Raw genomic sequence first — 16,991 nt, 5'->3', positions numbered from 1 at the left:
GACACAACATTGAGATTATAAAATTTAGATTTTTAATAAAAGATAAATACAACAAGGCTCGTGTGATGATGAAAATAACCGTTAGCTGCAGCCTGAGTAGAAATGTTGGGGTAAAAAAGACATTTTGTGCAGCCGACAGGACTAAAGCTCAGTCTTTAAAGGACTTTATACAAAACAAATAAAACACGTATTCACATTTTAACAGTAAAAAGCAGTTCATAATAACAGCGTCTTAAAATGTACTCAGCGCAGTCATCTTCACATTTACAGTTCATCTTTGGTTATCTGATGCGTTGAGGTCACCTGGTCGTCCGTCATCACAGGCGTGTTTGTTCAGTCCAGTGCCAGCAGGTCTGCACGCTGCCGTGTTTTCACTTCACCGGAGGAAAAGGCACCGACAGGCACGATGCGGGATATCCCATCAGTCTTTGCTCTCCTATATCCGACTAACAGCTGCTGCTCTGCGTGTTCCCGCTTTCCGACACGAATGACTTGCTCTTCTTGGAGTATTTCATGGAACTGAAGGAGACCCTCATCCTCTCCACAGTCCGGCTGCTCCGGCACAGCAGAGTGTTCTTCACGTGGTTCCTGAAGTCCTCCGACACAAAGTAGTAGATGAACGGGTCGAGGCAGCTGTTGAGGCTGGCCAGGCACAGCGTGGAGATGTAGAAGCTGTAACCGTTGTTGACCACTCCGTCCTTCAGGAGAGAGTAATGCACCACCAGCATGATGTTACTGGGGATGAAGCACACGAGGAACGTCACCAGGACCGTCACGATCAGCACCACGGCTCTCTGGCGGTTCTTTGAGGCCGTGCTGTTGTCCTCCATGCTGTTCCCCAGCGCTCTGAGCAACAGGATGTAGGCCACGACGATCACCACGCAGGGGACGAGGAACACCACCATCCCCATGAAGATGAAGTAGTAGTACGGCAGCTGGACTGAAGGGAACGGGTTGAGCGCGTCTTTGATGACGATGACGTCGTGGCAGGTGGTGACGTTGGGGTCCTTGACCTTGACGGTGTGGTCGTAGAGGTACAGCGGCGTGGTGGTGAGCCAGATGAACGCCCAGATGGCCACGCAGACGGCAATGGCCACTTTGTTGTTCTTCCTCTGCTGGGACAGAGGGTGAGCCACCACCCAGTACCTCTGCACGCTGAGGCAGGCGATGAAGAGGATGGAGCAGTACATGTTCCCGTAGAAGAAGCCCATCAGCACTTTGCACAGCCCCTCGCCGTAGATCCAGTCATTGCCGTTGAAGTGGTAGGAAATCTTTAGGGGCGTCCAGATGACGAAGAGCAGGTCGGCCAGCGCCAGGTTGGCCATGTAGATGGAGGATGGGCTCTTCTTCTTGGTCCTGAACAGGAACACCCAGATGGCCATGCCGTTGGCAGGAAGTCCCACCAGGAACACGATGATGTAGACGATCGGGATGAAGACGGTGGTGAGACGACTCTTCAGCGTGTCTGCGGTGGACGGGTCCACGACCGCTTGAGCCGAGTTTTCAGGATCCACCCAGCCGATAAACGTTCGTCCTTTACCTGAAGAACATCACAAAATGTATCACAAATCCAGCTGAAAGTTACTCCACTACATTTATTTAATTACTTTAGTTACTAGTTACTTTACAGATTACATGCTGCATCAGAGCAGAGGGGCACATTTTCAAATTAATGTATTTAAATTAATTTATCTTAAAACACTGATTCTGATAATCAGTTGACCGACCGTACACAGAATATAATATACTTTTACTTGTACTTTTGATACTCAAGTACATTAAATATCAGATACTTTAACACTTTGATCCAAGTAATATTTTAACACGATATCTTTACATTTTACTCAAGTAAACTTTTGGTTATTAAGATTGAATCATGTGTTTGGTGTTGAGGTAATCCAAAAGTAATGGAAAGTAATTAAGTTACTTTTAACATTATGATACTTGGGTTACGTTGCTGACTACATTTTTTAACAGGTATTTGTAACTGTATCAGAATACATTTTTAAAGTAACTCCTCCCAACCCCGGAGATGCCTGTGGACTGCTCGGGACGCTTTACCAACCCAAAATGTGGCTGTTTGACGTCCTGGGAATGAGACTCAACAATCAACTATCTCTGCTGCGTTCAGGAACAGCTGGGACAAATCCTACTGACTCTACCTTTAACTTTAATAGTCTTTGGATTATATTAATATGACGTGAGCTTCAGTTAGCTTTGACCACAAATGTCCTTCAGAGGGAGACTTTTTACTCTGATACTCTGAGTACATGTCAGAGCCTGTACTCGATTACTGTTACTGGAGTAAAGAAGTTGAATCAGTACTTCTACTTTTACCAGTAGAAGTATCAGAACTTCTACACCTACATTTCAAAAATACATGATATATATTTCTGTATTTTAGAGCACTGGGTGACAAAATCAAAAACTGACCAAAAATACCTCGATATCGATATTTAGTCGATACTGTCAGGATGACTAATGGCACAGAATATGAACACAATGATATTTTTTAAATCAATAATCATCATGAATGTGATATAATGAGTAACTGTGTAAAAACAAGAACCAGATCAAGTAGACCAGCCATAAAATGACATCACTTTACTGTAACGAGCCTTTAAAAACCAGGAGAAGACAACACGCACGTCCTGTCACCACACGAGCACATTAAAAAGCTGATTTATCGTCCTGCCCTGTGTGTGTCTGCGGTGAAACTGGCCACAGCCCAAGATTAAAGATTAGCCCCATGTCTACCCCGACACCATTAACGCATTCACTTCCGGTCTTACCTGCAGCGGCTGAGGCAGGAGGGCAGCACAAAAGCACCAGGACCGACACCAGCCGACACCAGCCCATCTCTGTGTATCCGTCTGTACTTTGACCTTCTCTGCTTCACTTCTCTTGTAAACTCTCCTTGAGTCGCTTCTTCACCGTCCGAGGGAGCAGAGCGACAGTCAGAGGACACACCCCGACCATACCTTTTGTTGTGCGCTCCTGACGTCATCTCGGACCCGCCCACCTGGTGGGTGGAAGTTTCCCCACCAGAGGTTTCCACAGGTGGGAGGAAAAATACACTGCACACGTAAATAAACACAACATGAGCTGTTCTTCAGGTTTTTGGATTTTTTTAGTGTTTGGATGTATAAATACCTCACAGGCGGGATTTCATGTGGGTTTCTGCTTATTCTAAAGGAGCATTATGTAGTTTTGGAGAAGAAATTCAAAATCAGAATCTTAATATTTAGAATATTCACAAGGTAATAATCCGAGATCCACGATATATATCAGCCAGATAATGGAAGATTTACATCACCAGTTATCGGCAGATAAAACAAATCCAAACTGCTTTTGTTGACTTGACGGGTGCAGCGTCTCCACACAGCAGGTGGTGGTTTGCACCTTTACAGTTGTTTTGTAAGCAGTCAATAAAAACAGAGAAGAAGAACAACGAACACGCTGATGTGGCGCTCATGACGTCGAAATGCTGCAGCTGTGTAGAGACCAGAGCCGCACGTGTCGTCACCGGTGTGGAGGTTTTTTTTACAGGAAGGACGCAACACGAGGGGAAATATCTAATAATCCATATTGTCTCTACGTCTGAGCCTTTCTCACACTCAAAAAGCACGAAAATGTCAGTTTCTATTATTGGTTATTTATCGTATCGGCCACGAGAGTCAGGTGATTATCGGCTATCGTGTCGGCTGATAAAAATCCATATTGTGTCGCCCTAAGTACAACACAGACTCAGAAATGTTCCATAAGTGAATAAACAAACTGCTCTCAGAGGAAAATAAGTTCCCAGAACACTGTTTGAAGCTAGAAAGGTGGCAGGGTCCGCCACATATAAACAAAGTAAAACAGTATAAACTGTGTTGTCCTTCAAGGTCAGTTTGTGTATTCAGTGTATTGAAGTCAGTGATCTTTCTCTGCTCATTAACATTTCTTCACCAAAACTACAGAATGCTCCTTTAAAGTTTGTCACTCGCTTCTTTTATACGCTGCCGTCTGTTTGTGACAGAGATTTTCATCTTCATTCTTATGTGTATAAATAGACCCGCAGACGTCCGACAGCTGCCTTGAAAACACAACAGAGCCACAATATAAAGCCTGACATGGTCCAGTTTGAAAGTTCATAACAACATCAGAAAATCAATATTTTACACTTTCTGAGGCAAAAAAGGCAATTTTGAGCTTCCAACAGAAACATCAATACAGATCTTTACTCCTTTATTAACACAATCGTTGTGTTTATAAAGTAGTAGTTTTTTTTTTCTCATATGAAAGTAAATTATGTTACGGACAAAAAAAGACATTTAAAGATGAGGAACTGGACATTTTCACTTTTTTACTTGAGAGAATAATCTTTAGATTTACTGATATTTAAAAGAAATCATTATTTGCAGTGTGTCGGTGAAATTTACACAAAATAACTGACTGAATTATAGAAGAGATCTTCAGTTCGAGCCCGTAACCAGGAGGCTAAAAGTGCATCTTCATTCAACGTGACTGTTCGTATGTTTCCTCCTCCAAACCACAGAAATCTGCTGCTTAACTGGAACCATTCGACACCTGCAGCAGGATTTATATCACACACAGCAAGTGGTTTTTAAAAACTGCATACCACCCCCTGCAGAGGAGCAGAGTTTGGCAGCAGGACATTATGAAACAGATTTCTGTCTGTTGCTGCAAAATTTACTGAGAAGTCAAATTTCAACAGAGGTGGGAAGTAACGAAGTACAAATACTTCAGTACATGTTTCAGGTATCTGTACTGTACTTGAGTATCTCTTTGAACTTTCTCCTCCTCACATTTTCAAAACAGCCTCGTTACTTTAGTTTGATGCATTTGAGGTGAATTATGGATTATTGTTATTTGGCGTCATCGCACGTCGCCTTCCCAACATCACAAGACTGATGTCGACCTATCAGAGCACATCACGCCCGGCAGACGCAGCGAGACGAAACAAAGACGTAAACAGACAGAGAGGGAGGCTGGAATGGGGAGAAAAGGTGAATCCTACTGATTCTATCTTTAACTTTAATAGTCTTTGAATTATATTAATATGACGTGAGCTTCAGTTAGCTTTGACCACAAATGTCCTTCAGAGGTAAAAAACAAAAACAATTTGAAAATGAGGAACTCCCAGCTCGACCTTTCCAGCTACCTGCTTGACCATAAAGTCAGAGAAAATGTCAGTGAACAAATAAAAAGGTTTCTGCACGGCTCACCAGGTTAAATTTAAACTACATAGAGCAAATTTCACAATCATAAAGGCCAGAGTACAAAAGTAACTCTGAAAAGAAAGGAATGAAAATGGCCCTGAGGCTCCACTGTCACACATGCATTTATAGATCTATAAAGTCTGCTGACAGGCTGCAGTGGTTACAGAAACATTTTATAACTGAGATCACTGCCGAGGAGAGAAGAGGAAAATATTTCTGACTCCTGAAAATAGAATTAAAGACTTTTTAATACTTTCTAAGAGAAGGAGAAAGATACAGTCAGCTGGACTTTTGCTTTTATTGACTGACTTTAAAATGTAGTTATACAGATAAAAATCATGACTGTAAAAACACAAACAAGATATTTACATACGTGGAGCGCATCATGGATCGTACAACACGCTACATTTCACACATTTTTTGGTCTCAAAGCTTTTTGGCACATGACGAAGAATTCATCTCGATAAAAATCACAGCGTAGACTAAAAGATCAGACACATTAAAAGAAAAAAGTTCATCCGGAAATGATAATTCACTCAACCTAATGCCGACTGAAAGTCAGGCGAAGTCTCGTAGTCCACAAAACATTTCTGGAGCTTCAGAGTAAAACACAGTTGCAGCATTCTGCTAAACACCTGAAGCAGCTGGAGACTTGATTTAAAATGGAAAAATAACCAAAAAAACATGAAATATCTTCTCGTCTGCTGTAAGCCACGTCTCCAGAAGCCCAGAGATCACAAACTGATTCGAAGAGACGTTATTTACACCCTCAACAGTCGAGCTCGTGCACGCTAACGCTATTAGCTCAGCAGCTACAAGAAGATAAGGTTGTAAATGACGTCATTTCAAGTGGGAGTTTAAGAGCCTTGTTTTACACCTGACGAGCTGTATGGAGCCGTTTAGGAGAATCCTGCAACTCTGTTTTACTGTGAAGCTTCAGAAATGTTGTTTTGTGGACGACGACACTTCACCTGACATTATATCATCAGGAGGGAGGAGGTGATGACTGGATTTTCACGTTTGGGTGAACTGTTCCTTTAAATATTCATATCCGGGTGAAGTCAAACAAAGTGCTTTATATAAAAGTTGTTTTATCATATAAAAAATAATAATTCTTGTACAAAAATAAAAAAACGCAGTAACTTAGACAACTCAGACTCTCCCACATTTCCACACACTAGAATTAAAAAAGAAATCAATCTGTGATTCAGGTATTAGCTTAAAACCCGGCGGTGCTCTAGCACTCGGTGCTGCCGGTGTTCCCGGACTCGGACGTGTACGTGTTGCTCTTCTTGGAGAACTTGAGCGCGCTGAAGGAGACCCTCATCCTCTCCACCGTCCTCTCGCTCCTGCAGAGGAACGTGTTCTTCACGTGCTGCCTGAAGTCCTCGGAGATGAAGTAGTAAATAAAGGGGTCGAAGCAGCTGTTGAGGCTGGCCAGGCACAGGGTGGTGATGTAGAATCCATACAGGCTGTTTTCAGCCCCGCACAGCAGGTGGATGTAGTGCACCAGCAGCATGATGTTACTGGGAGTGAAGCACACTATGAACATAACCAGCACGGTGATGATCAGCACCACGGCCTTCCGACGCTTCTTGGCGATGTCTGGGTCGGCCATGCTGTTCCTGAGAGCCTTGAGCATGAGGACGTAGGATATGACGCACACGACGGCGGGAACAACAAATCCCAGAATTCCCATCGTGAGGAAGTAACCCGCTGCGATCTTCTTCTGACTGGGCCGGGTGACGTCATGGCAGGTGTTGATGTCGAGGTTACTCGCGTAGACCTCCTGATCGTACAGGTAGAGAGGGATCGTGATGAGCCAGACCACCACCCAGACCGCCACGGAGACGCCGACTGCCGTACAGCTGTTTCTCTGCCGATGGCCCAGCGGGTTCACCACGGCCCAGTAACGCTGAACACTGATGCAGGCGATGAAGGCGATGGAGCAGTACATGTTCCCGTAGAAGAACGCCACCAGCACCTTGCACAGCCCCTCGCCGTAGATCCAGTTGTTGCCGTTGATGTGGTACGCTATTTTTAAGGGCACCCAGATGACGAAGAGCAGGTCGGCCAGCGCCAGGTTGGCCATGTAGATGGACGACGGGTGCTTCTTCTTGGTCCTGAAGAGGAACACCCAGATGGCCATGCCGTTGGTGGGGAGCCCCACGACAAACACGATGATGTAGATGATCGGGAGGAAGACGGTTGTAAGACGACTTTTCAGGACTCTGCTGCCCTCGGAGCTGACCCACACCCCATCATTGGTCTCTGTACCAGAGAAGCCTCTCGTGTCTATGTCAGGTGAATCTGAAACGATTAATCGATTAATCAATTAGTCGATCAACAGACAATTAACTGCCAGCTAATTAGTTTTCATTTTTCAAGCAAAAACGTCAAACATCAAGTGATTCCAGCTTCTTGAATGTGAAGATTTGCTGCTCTTTTGTCATTTCTGACAGTAAATTAAGAGTTTCTGTCTTTTGGACTCTTTGTTGGACAAAAGAAGACATTTGAAGACGTCCCTTTGGAAGAATCTGAGTCTGTTGGATCGAACAGACTTTAAACTGCCATGTTTAAATATTTGTTGATAGCAGTAACACAGTATTTGTTGATATCAATGTTTGGTCTGCAAATCGATGCGTTCATGTATAAAATGTCAAAAAATGGTCAAAGACGCTCCTCACAGTTTCCCAGAGCTCAAAGTGACGTCTTCAAACTGCGTTTTTTTGTCCAACCAACAGTCCAGAACACAAAGACTCTTAATTTACTGTCATACATGATGAAGACAAGCAGCAAATCCTCACATTTAAAGGAGCAGTTTACTAAAAAAACATATAAACTCAGTCATCGTCTCCTCCCTCCTGATGATATAAAGTCAGGTGAAGTCTCGTAGTCCACAAAACATTTCTGGAGCTTCGCAGTGAAACAGAGTTGCAGCGTTCTGCTGAACACCTGAAGCAGCTGGAGACTTGATTTAAAACATCAGATGTCTCCATACAGCTCGTCTGCTGTGATCTGAGTCTCCAGAAGCCCCAAAGTGATTTGGAAAACACATCTGTTACAAGCACTATACTAACGAACATTTTTGGCGCTTCACATTGCCGTTTCCTTTTACGACTACACTCCCCCAACAGCACAAAGTCCATATTCCTGCACACAAGCGTAACTTTACGGCGCACTGTATTAAACCACATTACATCAGCTTGTTGGGTTGGAAACATTTGAATATAGCGTACACTTGAACAGGTATATATATGTTTGAAGGTGGCTAAAATATGTCTTGCTGTAAAAAAAGAAAAACAACCAAAAGAATATAAAATGGCTCCACACAGCTCGTCTGCTGGAATCTGAGTCTCCAGAAGCCTCGAGAGCAAAGTTTGAAAAAACTTTATTTACAACCTCAACACGCTGTCGACCTCGTGCACCCACTTCAGACGTTAACACTTTTAGTTTAGCAGCTGCAGTGATTTATAAAGATTTCATCTTTAGAAAATGGTGGAAATAATGTATGTTTGTATCAGTTTGGGACCTCCGGGCCTCCGTAGCTGCTCGTAAGGTCGTGAGTAAAGGACTGTACGGACGCGGGTCGGAGCCACTGAGCCTCGTTTGGCCCTAAGCCTCTCCTGTAGGACTAAACATCAGCCAGCTGGACAGCTTTTACAAGTTATTCCTGATTATTTGATCCAACCTCCATGTGCAACACTGATTCCTCACTTATTATACTTAGGTTTTATATTTATATTTTCACGTAATTTATTGTTTTAAATCTTTATTCTGTGATTTTGTTGTCGCACCAAACAGAGCTGCTTCTTAATGTCTTTGAATGCCGAGCTTACAAAGACATTAAAGCCGGTCTGATCATGATTTTGAAAACAGTGACTGTTTTTTTAAATCAGGATCAGAGATAAAATCTTTGACTGTCCCGTCCCTGATGGATACTGAAGACAACCTCAGCTCTGCCGTCAGCTCGTGATATTTATGGAAAGCAGAAGTGCAACAGATTTACATGCAGGAACACAGGTGCCCTTCACCTGAAACTCCAACATCAGACTGACTTCCTGACAGCTGTGACCTGTTCCTACATGTAACCAGGCCCGTCAGCGTGACTCACCTGCACCAACACGGACTCACTTCACACACTAACTTCAGTATCAAAGCACCTCTGACAACCAGCACAGCAAACACACAGACAGCGTTCATATACGATCTTTGTAGTCCAGTAAAAAAAAGCACTGTGTGGATCCTGGTTCCGTCTGAACGTTTCGTCCGTTGAGACAAAACAAACAACACAGATAAATAAATAAATAAATAAATAAATAAATAAACAGGGAGGAGGGGTCTTACCGTCCTGCGCCCTGCAGCTGAGCGCGCAGCACAGCAGGAGGAACACACGGGTCCAGCTCGGAGTCATGACTGGACTCGCTCGGCACCGACAGGCTGCAGTAATGTCCGCGGGTGTGGCTGCTGCTCCTCCTCTTCTTCTCTCGGTCTAACAGCCATCTGCTCTTTGCACGCGACTGCTTTCACACCTGCGTGATGTCACCCGGTCAGGTGACCGCGTGGAGCCTCCGGAGAGACACACCGCAGGTGGCTCCTGACGTCACGGACAACCCGGAACAGACGAGTCAATCAGTGATCAGTGCACCTGCGGGATCAATAATGTCTGCTCATGTCCGGTAACGTCCAGGAGTGGGATGTAACTAAGTACATTTACTCTGGTACTAAACTTGAGTATTTCCATTTGATGCAAGATGATAATATCTGCAAAGTAACGAGTTTAAATATTGTACTTTTTACTCAACGTTACTGCAGAGAAGAATATTACTTTTTATTAGTACTTCACCTGATTACAATTTTGAGGTACTTGTACTTAACTTGAGTATTTTCTGCTACTTCAAACTTCCACTCTGCTCCATGTTGGAGGTAAATATTGCACTTCATATTCCTCTTCATTTATTTCATAACTTTAGTTACTAGTTACTTTGCAGATTAGATTACTGCTGCATCAGAGAGGAAGTAGTGGATTTTAAAATACATTCATTTTATCAGCATTCTGATTAAAAAAAATCTGAAACATGCTGAATATTGGATCTAATAATGTTCAGCATGTTTTTGTTCGGATACTCGAGTACATTTAACATCAGGTACTTTAATCTGTATTATTTTTACGCACACAGCTGTCGGGTCTGTGGGCTGAAACAACGAGGAAGCAGCTTCTTATAGATCCAGTGGGTTTAAAGCAGCACCAGCACGACAGCGCAGTGAAATGATCTCTTGGACTGTTTGGACCTGAGATAAACAGGAGCAGTGGTGGAGGTCCGGGTCTGTTAGTGGAACCACAGCAGCAAAGTAAACCTCTGTGATCTGACATGAAGCAGAGCACACCACATATTTCCACATGTGCAGGAGAGACATAGTTTCTCTTCTGCATTCTCCATAAAGCCATAAGTTGATGTGAGGGGAAATACAAGTGTAGTCAAACTATAATCCTCATTTTATCATCTGCTTTATTGTTCTGCCAGTAAACAACCTGCCGGCTGTCTGGACACGTGTGGCTTGTTTCTATGGTGGATGATGGTTCTGCTCTCGTGAGGATTGTGATCGACTCTTCATGGCTGAGTGTTTTCATGGAGGAGGCAGAAACACACAGCAGTGGAGCTCAGCTGATTACTTAAAGAGGCTCTGAGGAGCTTCTGTGTTGACGTTAGCGTCTCCTGTGTGTTCTTCATGCTTAGGAAGCATAAACACAGATATCTGTGTGTTTGTGCAGAGAGAGGGACAACATGGCCGACAAGAAGCTCGCTCAGTGAGTTGCAGCCATGGATATTACACTCATTTACTATGAAATACGAGCTGAGGAAAAACACAGTTTGGGAATATTAATATTTGAAGGCGTTTCTGGCTGACGAATGAATAATATAATTGTAATAATAATAAATCATCCTCAGTGACAGAAGAAGTTACTGAACACGTTGATGTAGTTTGGGAATGATGAGGCTGCGGCCAGCACAACATTTCCTACTGATCTGATCTGATCTGATCTGATCTGATACATTATGAGTGAGGAGGGAAAATTGTGGGATCTTAATCAACATGTAGAGAAAAGTTCTGTAGCTTCTGCAATACACACTCATTATAAAATCTGAAACGTTCCCGAAACATAAACAGCATAAATTGTTCAAGTTATCCAAATGTGCATTGAAGCCAGTAAAGTCCAAATGCTGATGTCTCATTTAAACTTTGAATCACTTTTCCATGTTCAGGTATGGAGCAGCAACAAGGCCCAAAGAGGGGAAGGGTTCGAGCTCATTCCACGATGACGTCTCATTATTTCTTATGGGAAATTATTTTTCCCTTTTTTGCAATTTTTTGCAAAAACAGCTTCCAAAAGTCGCTCCACACTCGTCCTGATGATTCTGCTTTGATATTTTTAGTGTATGGGTCGGACAAGCTGGGGGAAAAGTTATGCGCCGAAATATCATACGGTAGAATCTGTAATAATAAGTATATAAATATAATATAACATGTATTTTGAATGAAATATCGTGTGCCAAAAAAAAAACCAAGCACACAAATACAATAAAACGAGGTTCAACCAGCACAGGACGACATTTTAGCACTGATTTTGAGTCAGTGGGTCACATGACCCGGAAGATACTGAAAGAAATGACAGATTGTACTGAAATTATTAATAGAAAAATGACAATTTTTCATTCAAAATATAATTTTCTAATGTAACACATTTGTATTAAAATAAAATTAAAAACATGTAAATTTCTTAAATTCAAAATATTTTTTAATATGAAACATTCTTATTAAAAACATTAATAAGAAATATGTCACATTTGTATTGCAATATTCTTAAAATATGACATTTTTATTAAAATATTCATAAGTGTCTTTTAATTAAAATGTGTTTTTAAATATGATGCTTTTTTTTAATTAAAATATGAATGTTTTTTCTAAATACATTTGAAAATAATAAAAAAGATATTTTAATGACAAAAATCCTTAAAAAATGATGAATTTTAATGAAAAATGTTTTTTAATATAAGGAGTAGAAAGTTCAGATATTTGTGTTGAAATGTAGGGAGGAAAAGTCAAAAGCTTATAATCTGAGAAGTAGTCGAGTAGATTAGTGTAAAGATGCATAAAAAGGAAATACTCAAGTAGAAGAACATGTTCCCAAATAAAGTACAGGTCAGTCAGTTATCTTAGTTTGGATTAAAACATTTTAAAAAGTATTTATTGAGTCAATAGTTCCTTTATACACAACTCCACACACATTGGTAGTTTATCCTTCAGGTCATCTTTTATTAACGGTACAGTAGCGCCACCTGCTGGAGGACAAAACAACTTGGACAGTGGAGTAAAAATGACATGATGCAGATAAAGTACTTCACATTTCCCACCAGCAGAGAGCAGCAAGAAACCAGCAGCTGTGAGCAGGTGGGACTCTTTATTTCTAACACTCATAATATATTTATTCACAGAGCAACGGTGCCAGAAAGTGTTGAATGTTTTCATATAAAGTACAAAGTGAGACTTCACTGACAGCTTTATAAAAGTGAAACATAAGTGCTTTAAAAGACTTTCAGCAAATTTATACACAAAGACAAAGGAGCTGGTTTCCTTCCATTAACTGTAAGAAATGCAGCTTATAAACGTATAAACTTATACAACACAGTGCAAAAACAAAAGCTCTTCATAGTATCGAATGTTCAGCTGAGTTTCTCTCGAGGTCCTCGTCTAATCTCCACTTCCTTCCGTTCATTGTTTCTGACTTCATTCATCGCCCAGAGAGACGTCACTCCCTTTACTCTCATCGTGCCACAGTGAGCTGAACCCTTCACGCTGTGCTCTTTAGTTACTGTTACATGGACTTCATAAGTTTGTACATTAAAGGATGGTGAAGTTTTCTAGTCCACTAAACATTTCTGGAGCTCCTGAACGACTGAAGTAGCTGGAGACGTGTTTCAAAACGTGAAACATCAACATTAAAAACACAACATGGCTTCACACAGCTTGTGCAGCAGAATCTAAGACCCCAAACATCAGGGACATAAAGCTGTGACGGTTGAGGGGATGGCTGCGGCCCTCCAGGAAAAATAAAAGCTCCACACTAGGGTTGGGCGATGTCTGCCGAACTGGCAGATGAGAACGTCTACAGTGAATCATCGCGATGGACGATGACATCGTTGTTTATGAGTTTGAGGCAGTGTGTCCCTCAGTGTTGTCGTAAGGCAGTTGTCTCACCCTGCAGACGAAAATATATCCTGTTACCACCGACGTACGTCCCTGTGCCAGGTTTAAAAGCGTCCTCGTCTCTGCACCACATGTCCGTCACTGAGCTTTGTTCACATGTATAAAACAATGTTGATTGACTTGTTGAGGAAGCTAAGCTAAGAAAACTGCGTAAAAATGTCACAACCGAGAGTGTCTCGGGTTCTCCTCACTGAGCTGGTTTAATAAGAATATAATAAACGGGACATGGAGACGTGATGTCAGTGGGCTTTGGAGGCCGTTTTAGACAAAGCTCGTGTTTCCACCAGCTGCATAAAAACATAATGAAGCGAGTTAACTACGTATCCTCCTCAGCGAGTAGAAGCACAAATATCAACGATAGAAATGAAGAAATATCCCCGGTGGGATATGAAGTTGCGTGGAGGACGGAACAAACTGGTTCTGGAGCCATTTCTGTTTCACTGTGAAGCTCCAGAAATGTTTTGTGGACTTCGAAACTTCACCTGACTTTCCATCAGCGTGGAGGGAGGAGATGATGACTGAATTATCATTTTTGGGTGAGCTGCTCCTTTGAGTATATTTAATAACATACTTTAAGACTTTAACTTGTGAATACTTGTGACTTGAGTACATAGTGACTGATGTTTTTCCTTTAAAATCTCAGCTGTGAGAGTCAGTTCAGTCCCTCTGACCACCGGCTGATTCATCAGACCAGCAGTTTCTTGTACTGGCTGTTGAGGCTCTTTTCAAAAGAGTCTGACGTGCTCATTTTGGAGCTCTCTGTGCGGCTGGACTTCAGGATCGCTCTGCTGCTGGACCTGCATGAATCAGTGGCTGAATGACTGATGGTCCTGCTCTTCCTGATCTTCTCACACCTCAGCACACTGGACAGTTGTCTCTGACACTGGGACGATCCAAAGTAGTAGACCAGAGGATCCAGGAGGCAGTTCAGACTTCCCAGGCACATGAACAGCAGGTAGGCTGTGTAGGAGCCGTTGGGATCCTGCTTCTGGTCGTCCTTCATTCCCTCATTGAACTGCAGGTAGTGGGCGAGCAGCAGACAGTTTGTGGGCGCGAAACACAGCACAAATATCACCAGAACCGTTGCAGCCATCACCACCGCCCTTGTTCTCCTGCGGGAGCGTCCTGGGAGCCCCATGGGGACCCTGCTCAGGGACCAGATCACCCAAGCGTAGGACACCAGCGTGACGAGCAGAGGCAGGAAGAAGAGGGCACAGCAGAGGGTGACGAAGTAGATCCTGTACTTCCAGATCAGCTCGTCTGTGAGCTGGACATCGTGGCAGGTGGTGATGTTCAGTGCAGTGATGTGGTGAGTCTGTTCGGAGAGGACCAGGGGCACCGAACCAGCGAAGGACAGAATCCACATGGTCACACAGGCGATGACGGAGTTGCGCGGCCTCCTCCAGGCCAGGGAGTCGATGGGGTAGACCACAGCGAGGAGCCGGTCCACGCTGATGCAAGCTATGAGGAGGACGGAGCAATACATGTTCCAGTAAAAGGCTGCGGTGACCACGCGGCACATGAGCGGGCCAAATACCCAGTCGCTGCCTCTGAAGTGGTAGGAGATCTTGAAGGGGAGCAGGATGCCAAAGATCAGGTCAGCACAGGCCAGGTTCAACATGTAGATCGCCGCCGGCTTCTTGGGCCGGATCCTCCGGGCGAAGGCCAGCAAGGCGCAGATGTTGATCGGCACGCTGATGAGGCAGACCAGCGTGTAGAAGGACGGGATGAGGACGGTGGACAAGGGGCCCGTCAGTAACAGCAGCACATCGTCTGAGATGATCTGCGTTTTGTTAGGTGGCCTGGTTGTGTTACGCTGCCGACCAGCTGCAGAACGATTCGGTTTGAAGAGATCCTCCTCTCCATAAATATCTTCCAGGCTGAAGGGTTCATCTGTGACGGTATCGTAACGAAGTACATAGGTCCTCCCATATGCACTTGCACTGCCTGAAGGAGAAAAGACACGTGTTAGAGCAAAGACACATTTAATCAAGGCATTAACAGGCGTTAGTGATTTATATTAAAGGAACAGTCCACCCAAAAATCAAAGTTCAGTCATCATCTCCTCCCTCCACGCTGATGAAAGTCAGGTGAAGTCTCGTAGTCCACAAAACATTTCTGGAGCTTCACAGTAAAACAACTGAAGCAGCTGGAGACTTGAGTTAAAACGGATTAAAACAAGAAAACATAAAATGGCTCCGTACAGCTCGTCAGGTGAAATATGAACATTCATAATTGATTAATGGTTTCAATCATTTCTCGGGCAAAAAATATTCTCTGGTTCCAGCTTCTCAAACAAGACGACTTGTAGACTTTCTCTGGTTGATCGCGTACAGATTCAAGTTCAGTTCAGTTCAGTTCATTTTCTACCGCTTTTCCGTGAGGGTCGCGGAGATGTTGCCGCTTTATCGCCCCTTTCAGGGGATTGCGGGTTGCGGGTTACTGGGGCCAAATCCAGTTCACATAGGGCGGAGGCCAGGGTATATCCCTGGATGAGTCGCCAGCTCATCGCAGGGCCAGATTCAAGTCAATCAAGTGAAACAATAAAATATCCCAGTATCTCTGACTAGTTTTGAGTCGTGTACATTGAATACTTTCAGGTTTTTTGACTTCTGGTTGAACAAAAACAAACTGAAAACATTTGAAGGCGTCACTCTGAGAGGTTGTGATGGAAGTTTTTCACATTTTCTCGACTATACAGTTAAACAAAATCGAGATCCACAACAGAGTCGATTGTGACAGTAACTATTATTTGGAGCCTTATGTTACATACATATTATACTGTATTATTATTAAAATCATTGATTAATCTGACTTAGTCTGAGAAAAACTCAAACCAAAGACGATGAATGAAAAGCAACAAATCCTCACATTTAAGACTCTGGAGCAACAAAATGTTTGACAATGTTTCACTATAGTTGAAAAATGTCTGAAACTATTTATTCACTGAAACATAAAATACTTAAAACAGCTGCTGAAGTGAATTACATCATATCAAACATCTTCTGACATCATTTAATAATAATTACGATGCATCGTGTGTGTGTGTGTGTGTGTGTGTGTGTGGTGCATCCACACTGTGAAGTAGGAAGTAATTTGAAGTCTTCTTACCGTTTCTGGCAGCAGAGGCAGCAGAGGCAGCACACACACACACCAGGACCAACAGCAGAGTTTTAGGACAAACTGAAGAAAACATTCTGCTGACTGAAAATAATAAGTTTTAATATCCGTTAATATCTTTTCCTGTTAGTCTCCACTCTGCTCTGTCCTCTCTGCTGCTCTTCTGCACTCACTCACAGTTTAACTGAGCTGTGGTTCCTCCCACAGTCCAGAGGGTCCCAAACGACCCCGTCCACCAATCAGCTGCAGCCTGCAGACACATTCCTCAGCCGTGATGTCATCTTCCCGTCACACAGCAGCGGCCTCATCCAATCAGACGCGGCGCCTAATGAGCCACAACCAAAACAGGCCAGTTCCTGACAACCATGAGCTCATTTG

At 43.2% G+C, this 16,991-nt stretch overlaps 3 protein-coding genes across 3 annotated transcripts; all 3 read right to left on the bottom strand.

The window, feature by feature from the left end:
• Positions 1-9: 9 nt before the first annotated feature.
• On the bottom strand, positions 10-2,975 carry LOC141006287 (proteinase-activated receptor 2-like). The gene is made up of 2 exons (XM_073478438.1): positions 2,793-2,975; positions 10-1,540 (listed from the first exon to the last, which is right to left on the bottom strand). The coding sequence occupies exons 1-2, from the start codon at positions 2,857-2,859 to the stop codon at positions 447-449; spliced, it is 1,161 nt and encodes a 386-aa protein (XP_073334539.1). The 5' UTR covers positions 2,860-2,975; the 3' UTR covers positions 10-446.
• Positions 2,976-5,509: 2,534 nt separating this feature from the next.
• On the bottom strand, positions 5,510-9,722 carry LOC141006398 (proteinase-activated receptor 2-like). Its single transcript, XM_073478590.1, has 2 exons — positions 9,573-9,722; positions 5,510-7,535 (listed from the first exon to the last, which is right to left on the bottom strand). The coding sequence occupies exons 1-2, from the start codon at positions 9,637-9,639 to the stop codon at positions 6,463-6,465; spliced, it is 1,140 nt and encodes a 379-aa protein (XP_073334691.1). The 5' UTR covers positions 9,640-9,722; the 3' UTR covers positions 5,510-6,462.
• A 2,796-nt stretch (positions 9,723-12,518) lies between these two features.
• Positions 12,519-16,799, bottom strand: LOC141006295 (proteinase-activated receptor 1-like). Its single transcript, XM_073478449.1, has 2 exons — positions 16,605-16,799; positions 12,519-15,440 (listed from the first exon to the last, which is right to left on the bottom strand). Exons 1-2 carry the CDS (start codon positions 16,687-16,689, stop codon positions 14,179-14,181), a joined length of 1,347 nt encoding a protein of 448 aa, XP_073334550.1. The 5' UTR covers positions 16,690-16,799; the 3' UTR covers positions 12,519-14,178.
• Positions 16,800-16,991: the final 192 nt, after the last annotated feature.

The sequence above is a fragment of the Pagrus major genome, chromosome 12 (genome assembly GCF_040436345.1).
Source record: "Pagrus major chromosome 12, Pma_NU_1.0".
NCBI lineage: Eukaryota > Metazoa > Chordata > Actinopteri > Spariformes > Sparidae > Pagrus > Pagrus major.
The sequence above is the reverse complement of the archived record's forward strand: the minus strand, read 5'-3'. Positions and strand labels throughout refer to the sequence as shown.

Excerpts from the sequence above, each read along its gene's own strand:
- LOC141006287 (XM_073478438.1), bottom strand. The coding sequence starts at position 2,859 with ATGGGCTGGTGTCGGCTGGTGTCGGTCCTGGTGCTTTTGTGCTGCCCT. Across the intron at positions 1,541-2,792 it reads TCCTGCCTCAGCCGCTGCAG|GTAAAGGACGAACGTTTATC; the intron begins GTAAGACCGGAA and ends GATGTTCTTCAG.
- LOC141006398 (XM_073478590.1), bottom strand. The coding sequence starts at position 9,639 with ATGACTCCGAGCTGGACCCGTGTGTTCCTCCTGCTGTGCTGCGCGCTC. Across the intron at positions 7,536-9,572 it reads CAGCTGCAGGGCGCAGGACG|ATTCACCTGACATAGACACG; the intron begins GTAAGACCCCTC and ends TAATCGTTTCAG.
- LOC141006295 (XM_073478449.1), bottom strand. The coding sequence starts at position 16,689 with ATGTTTTCTTCAGTTTGTCCTAAAACTCTGCTGTTGGTCCTGGTGTGT. Across the intron at positions 15,441-16,604 it reads TGCCTCTGCTGCCAGAAACG|GCAGTGCAAGTGCATATGGG; the intron begins GTAAGAAGACTT and ends TTTCTCCTTCAG.